Source organism: Olea europaea, chromosome 6 (assembly GCF_002742605.1).
Source record: "Olea europaea var. sylvestris chromosome 6, O_europaea_v1, whole genome shotgun sequence".
Classification (NCBI taxonomy): domain Eukaryota; kingdom Viridiplantae; phylum Streptophyta; class Magnoliopsida; order Lamiales; family Oleaceae; genus Olea; species Olea europaea.
Genome location: NC_036242.1, coordinates 22,937,276 through 22,943,757, shown reverse-complemented (window position 1 = coordinate 22,943,757; position 6,482 = coordinate 22,937,276). Strand labels below are relative to the sequence as shown.

At 30.9% G+C, this 6,482-nt stretch overlaps 1 protein-coding gene across 1 annotated transcript; it reads left to right on the top strand.

Annotated features, from left to right (window-relative positions):
- The first annotated feature begins 714 nt into the window (after positions 1-714).
- On the top strand, positions 715-2,678 carry LOC111395280 (transcription factor MYB106-like). The gene is made up of 4 exons (XM_023021265.1): positions 715-901; positions 1,287-1,416; positions 1,802-2,017; positions 2,144-2,678. The coding sequence occupies exons 1-4, from the start codon at positions 769-771 to the stop codon at positions 2,676-2,678; spliced, it is 1,014 nt and encodes a 337-aa protein (XP_022877033.1). The 5' UTR covers positions 715-768.
- The last annotated feature ends 3,804 nt before the right edge of the window (positions 2,679-6,482 follow it).

The following is a 6,482-nucleotide window of genomic DNA, read 5'->3' as shown; positions in this document are numbered from 1 at the left end:
CGATGAAATGATAACAAACATGTATATGCTTTGTTCTCGCATGATAAATAAATGCAATTTTGATCCAGGGGCTTCGTCCCCCCACGCACCCACAGGAGGAAGCCTCCTACCCTCCTTTCAAACGCAAAGACAACCTCATCGCGAAGGTTGATCCACGATCAGCTCCACGAAGTAGCAATAATTAGGATTAACAATAATTAAATTCCACAACTTTGCAATATTGAAAAAGAACAATGATGTCGAGCAAATCCTGATTTCCATACTTTTTGGTTGACGAAGAAATCTTAGCCAATTGTCTCCTTCTCCAATTTGAATTAACGCGACAGTGAAGAGAGGTATATTATCATTTTTTATTTTTTATTTTTATCTCCTATTTACAACTGAAGTCATTATAAATTGGTACTCTTTTGGTATAATCCCAACAATTAAATGTAGTAGTCCAAACCTAAATATGTTGTTTATTAATCTGTTCTGTCCGTTAACAGTTATCAAATATTTTTGTTCCTTTATTTTCTCAATTATTGGGTGAAATACTTGATTTGGGCTATTGTACAATCTCAAACTTGAATAATTTACTGACCCCACGAGTGTTAGGTTTGGTGAAATGATTTCATAGAGTTGCCATATTAAATTCTGACCTTATATATCTTAGAGGTATCCTACTTACACTACATCTCTCACTCAACCTTCTCTCTTTCCCTCTCCAAGGTTTTTCTTTAAGATATCAATTTTTTTTCCCTTTCTTCCACACTTTGAGATTGCTTTCAAATGGCTAGGTCCTCTTGCTGCAAGAAAATTGGCTTGAGAAAAGGGCCTTGGACAGCAGAGGAAGACCAAAAGCTTTTAACTTATATTGAAGAACATGGCCGTGGAGGTTGGAAGGCACTGCCTACAAAAGCTGGTAATAAGATGTTACATGCACTATATTTCGAAAGTTTATGTAGGGTTGAGTTTCAACTACATGTAGGATAGTAAGAGCAATAATAATCATAATCAAAATCGATACAAATACACGAATATACAATTGTTTACCGTGGACATGAGAATTACATAAATTCATTTTCGCTGGTCTTTGTATGTTTTCACTATAATAGAGTAAAAGATAGCAAGGGTTTTCACTCTTTTTTTTTTTTTTCTCGTGCCATTCATATACTTAAAATGGGACAGAATTTCCTATTTATGGTATGAATGTTAAGCTCACATGATACATATATGGAAGCCTATATTATAATTAAGCTCTGCATATGTTTTCGTTGATCAGATTTTGTTTGTCACTTGGCATATAGGGCTTCAGAGATGTTGTAAAAGTTGCAGATTTAGGTGGACAAACTATTTGAGGCCTGATATTAAGAGAGGAAATTTCAGCTTACAGGAAGATCAAACCATCATTCAACTACATGCTCTTCTTGGAAACAGGTATTAATTAGTTATATAAGATTAATTATCAGATAACTATTGTTCATGACCCACAATTTGTCTGAAAACCAAAATAATCCCCTTAACATGGAGTCAAGTTTTACCTTTTTTGTGTCTCACCCAACCCCACCACCCCCAGAAACGGAAGTGTACAAATTTTTAAATAAATGACGACAAACTTTTGTCTCTATAAGGCTACGTGGAACTACTTCGTCTGAAATGTTGTACTTTTAATTGACAAAATTCTAACATTTTTGGCTTTACATAATAGGCCAATTATTAGTATATATAATCCCTATCATTATACATTACCAAAAAATCATCTTTTTTTTTCCAAGTTTTCATGGATACTAAACTACTTATAATTTGATTATTTCTGTACAAGATGGTCAGCCATAGCTACTCACTTGCCAAACAGAACTGATAATGAGATAAAGAACTACTGGAACACGAATATCAAGAAGAGATTGACCAAAATGGGAATTGATCCAGTGACTCATAAGCTGAAAACCCACGAACTATGCACCAAACAATCCAAATATACCGCCTATATCAGCCACATGGCCCAATGGGAGAGCGCTCGGCTTGAAGCAGAAGTCAGGTATTGAGTCTTGGAATTCGTCTTAAAATGTCAACTTTATTTAAAAAAAAAAAAAAAAAAAAATGTAACTTGGACCATATATGTATTACTTTCATGTTTAACTCGGTAATTTTACCTAAATACCAGGTCCATCCGTGAATCCAAACTTGTTTCCAACGCTTACCACTCTCAGTTGCAGCTCCTCCACAAAGTCACTGTGCCACCACCACTAGCACCGCCGCAGCCACCAAGACCACCAATGTGTTTAGATATACCTAAAGTTTGGCAAGGTGAATGGGCAAAGCCCGCAAAAGATATGAATACAATATTTAATGGTGTTTCCTCTACATTGAACTTCTCATCACACAACAAGTTCGGTACCATTCCCACCACCGTTGGATTTAATGACAATTCATCCATGATACCAATAAATTACGTGGAAAACTCTGTTCATACTACCAAAGGAAGAATTACGGATCCTATTGATGATTCTAATTATAATACAGATTCTTTAAGTGTCCCAAGTTTCATGGACAGCTTCACAGCTCTTCTGTCTAACATGGATGTTGTCACTACTGACAACGTTGTTGAAAGCTACTATGGAAGTTCCGAAGAAGATAAGAATTATGGAAACATAGAACTAAATTCGATGGCATTGCCATCGGGTTCACATGTATTCTAACGATCAACTTTTTAGACCCAAGACGAGACTGATACAAGAATTTGTATGCTACTCCTATGTATGCTTAGAGTATCTAATGTGTAATGCTCTCAAAATAATATAAGAGTGTGTTTGATTGACTTTATTTTTCATGAAAAATGACATTTTTTTATCCAGATTCCTATTTTTATGGTGTTCGATTGACAATTTTTTCCATGAAAAACATTTTTCAAATTTTGGTCATGTGATCATATTTTTCTCAAAAACAAGGAAAACATTTTCTTTAGGAAATTGAGATTTTCATTTTCTAAGTAAATCACTAACTCTTATTTATCCACTCTCTTTCATCCATCTACTAATAAAAAATAGACAAATATGATATTTTCAACAATGAAAACAAATTCAATCAAATACATTTAATTAATAATTTTCATACAAATAAGTTCTAGCCAATTGAATTGTCTATAATTTATTTTTTTCCTTACAAATTTTATGTTTGCAATCAAAAGCACCAAGTATTTTAAAATAGCTAGTGAAATATTATTAGGTTCTAGGAAATTACAGATATTAAATGTAATATTTATGAAGAAATAAATGAAGTAAATGCTGCATTGTTGATGAAGATTTTGAGTCTTCATTATGCTTCATTTTAATCTTTATCTCTATTAAATCTTGATGAAGATTGAGTCTTCATCATTAATTTTTATGTTATTTTTAATTTTGATCTTTATCTAATTTTTAGTTATTCCTTTAAATAGGGGTAGTAAATCATCATGACAATAAGTTGTTGGAGTTTTTCTAGATTCACGATATTTGATATTTAAAATTAACGAGTCCAAATTCTCTATATTTGTGAACTAATCAAAGAGTTCTTGATATTTAGATTTTTACTATTCTTAAGAATCAACAAAAACTAGAATGTGATCAAGTTTCGACATTACTTTTGTAATCAACGGAACTTTGATAGCAAATTCATTTGTTATAACTACTGCTTCCGCTCCTACATAAGTCGAATGTTACAGATTTGAGTCTTCATCATTCATTTTAGAATTATCTTTAGGCTATGCGATCGCTTTATGCTCATTGGTTCAATTTTCACTGGCTGCATAAGTGCTCGATTATGCTCGATTTTTGGCAGCTTCCGTTTCGGGCCCCCAACTATCCGTCTTTATTCATCTTGACTACTTTAATTTACACCCTTATTCCTTCATTTCTGATTCCCCTTTATTAAGTCCTCACATCAGAAAATCAACAATAATTATCCAATGCAAGTTCCCCAAACTTTCCAAATGTTGGATTTAACTCTTGAAACTTATGATTTTTTTAATTTTTTTTTTTATTATTATTATTTTTTTTTTTTTTACAAATGCTCTTAATTTTTCTAATCGACCACATCCACTCCAGATAATATTTAATTGCTTCTAATCAACTTTAAGAGTCTATTTGATTCTCATTAATTGGAGAAAAAAATGAGTTTTGAATAGTAATTTTAGGAGCTGTGCGATTAAAAAGTAGAGAAAATTTTTTATATACGTGTATAATATTTATTGTGTGAATGTGACTAAAAATAATCCTGTAGTGAGACATAAATTAAATGAATAGGAATCAAACAGACCCTAATTAAACTCTAAAAGCCTCATTTACATCAATTGTATTCAAGTTGTGATTTTCCTACAATTAACATAAATTGCACAAAATTAAGTAAATATTTGTTCAATCTAACAGTGAGAGAGAGAGAGAGAGATAATAACTCTGAATAAGCACGTTAAATGCACTTGTCAAGCGGACATTTTGAGTTTGAACAATTTTTTTAAGGTTGCAAGCTTCGCAATTAATTTATGCCCCTGTTTGTCATTCTCCATCACACGTTCACATAATAAAATATTATACACCCAAACCAATAAAGTTTTCTTACTTTTTAACTATATATTTTTCAAAAAAATGCTATTCAAAAACTCAATATTTTCAAATAAATTCTATCAAACAAGCTTCCTCATTTTTCTAACGATTACTGAAGTCTTCCAACATTTTTCTCCAAGATTGCACCCAAACTTTTTAAGTCTTGGTGCTTTTGTTTTAAATAAGTTTTGAAATTTCTGAAAAGTGCTTATGAAACTCATAAGAAGTCGCTAGACGAAGAAATTTTCAATACCATCCACAGTCAAATAATTTTAAAATCTTCGTATTTCATTTTCTAATATGTTTCTAAAGCTCTAAACACTTCTGAAACGCATAAGAAGATTTATAATTATTTTTATTTAAAAAAATGGGAACTATATAGGATCCTTGCTGAAAATTTTGACCAACTAATTTAGAAACTCTGATAACGAATTGCTCTTCGTTCCTAGCTTCATAAATATTTGAACTAAAAATGAATTTAATTGAGAGTTTTACTTTTACATTTACGGAAAATTACCCAACATCTTTGTTCTAAATTTAATTATCAAAAAGCAATTCATTAATTTTTTTTTTTTTTTAACAAAAATCATATACTAATTTCAAAAACCATTCTCTCTCTATTCAGAGTAAAAAGTGGAATGGAAAGCAAACTATCATATTTTAATGGTGTTTCCTCTACATTGAACTTCTCATCACACAACAAGTTCGGTACCATTCCCACCACCGTTGGATTTAATGACAATTCATCCATGATACCAATAAATTACGTGGAAAACTCTGTTCATACTACCAAAGGAAGAATTACGGATCCTATTGATGATTCTAATTATAATACAGATTCTTTAAGTGTCCCAAGTTTCATGGACAGCTTCACAGCTCTTCTGTCTAACATGGATGTTGTCACTACTGACAACGTCGTTGAAAGCTACTATGGAAGTTCCGAAGAAGATAAGAATTATGGAAACATAGACCTAAATTCTATGGCATTGCCATCGGGTTCACATGTATTCTAACGATCAACTTTTTAGGCCCAAGACGAGACTGATACAAGAATTTGTATGCTACTCCTATGTATGCTTAGAGTAACTAATGTGTAATGCTCTCAAAATAATATAAGAGTGTGTTTGATTGACTTTATTTTTCATGAAAAATGACATTTTTTTATCCAGATTCCTATTTTTATGGTGTTCGATTGACAATTTTTTCCATGAAAAACATTTTTCAACTTTTGATCATGTGATCATATTTTTCTCAAAAACAAGGAAAACATTTTCTTTAGGAAATTGTGATTTTCATTTTCTAAGTAAATCACTAACTCTTATTTATCCACTCTCTCTCATCCACCTACTAATAAAAAATAGACAAATATGATATTTTCAACGTTGAAAACAAATTCAATCAAATACATTTAATTAATAATTTTCATACAAATAAGTTCTAGCCAATTGAATTGTCTATAATTTATTTTTTTCCTTACAAATTTTATGTTTGCAATCAAAAGCACCAAGTATTTTAAAATAGCTAGTGAAATATTATTAGGTTCTAGGAAATTACAGATATTAAATGTAATATTTATTGAGAACTAAATTAAATAAATGCTGCATTGTTGATGAAGATTTGAGTCTTCATTATGCTTCATTTTAATCTTTATCTCTATTAAATCTTGATGAAGATTGAGTCTTCATCATTAATTTTTATGTTATTTTTAATTTTGGTCTTTATCTAATTTTTAGTTATTCCTTTAAAAAAGGGTAGTAAATCATCATGACAATAAGCTGTTGGAGTTTTTCAATCTCTTAGATTCACAATATTTGATATTTAAAATTAACGAGTCCAAATTCTCTATATTTGTGAACTAATCAAAGAGTTCTTGATATTTAGATTTTTACTATTCTTAAGAATCAACAAAAACTAGAATGTGATCAA

Coding starts and splice junctions, on each gene's coding strand:
- LOC111395280 (XM_023021265.1), top strand. CDS start 769: ATGGCTAGGTCCTCTTGCTGCAAGAAAATTGGCTTGAGAAAAGGGCCT. Junction 902..1,286: donor GGCACTGCCTACAAAAGCTG/GTAATAAGATGT, acceptor CTTGGCATATAG/GGCTTCAGAGATGTTGTAAA. Junction 2,018..2,143: donor CGGCTTGAAGCAGAAGTCAG/GTATTGAGTCTT, acceptor CCTAAATACCAG/GTCCATCCGTGAATCCAAAC.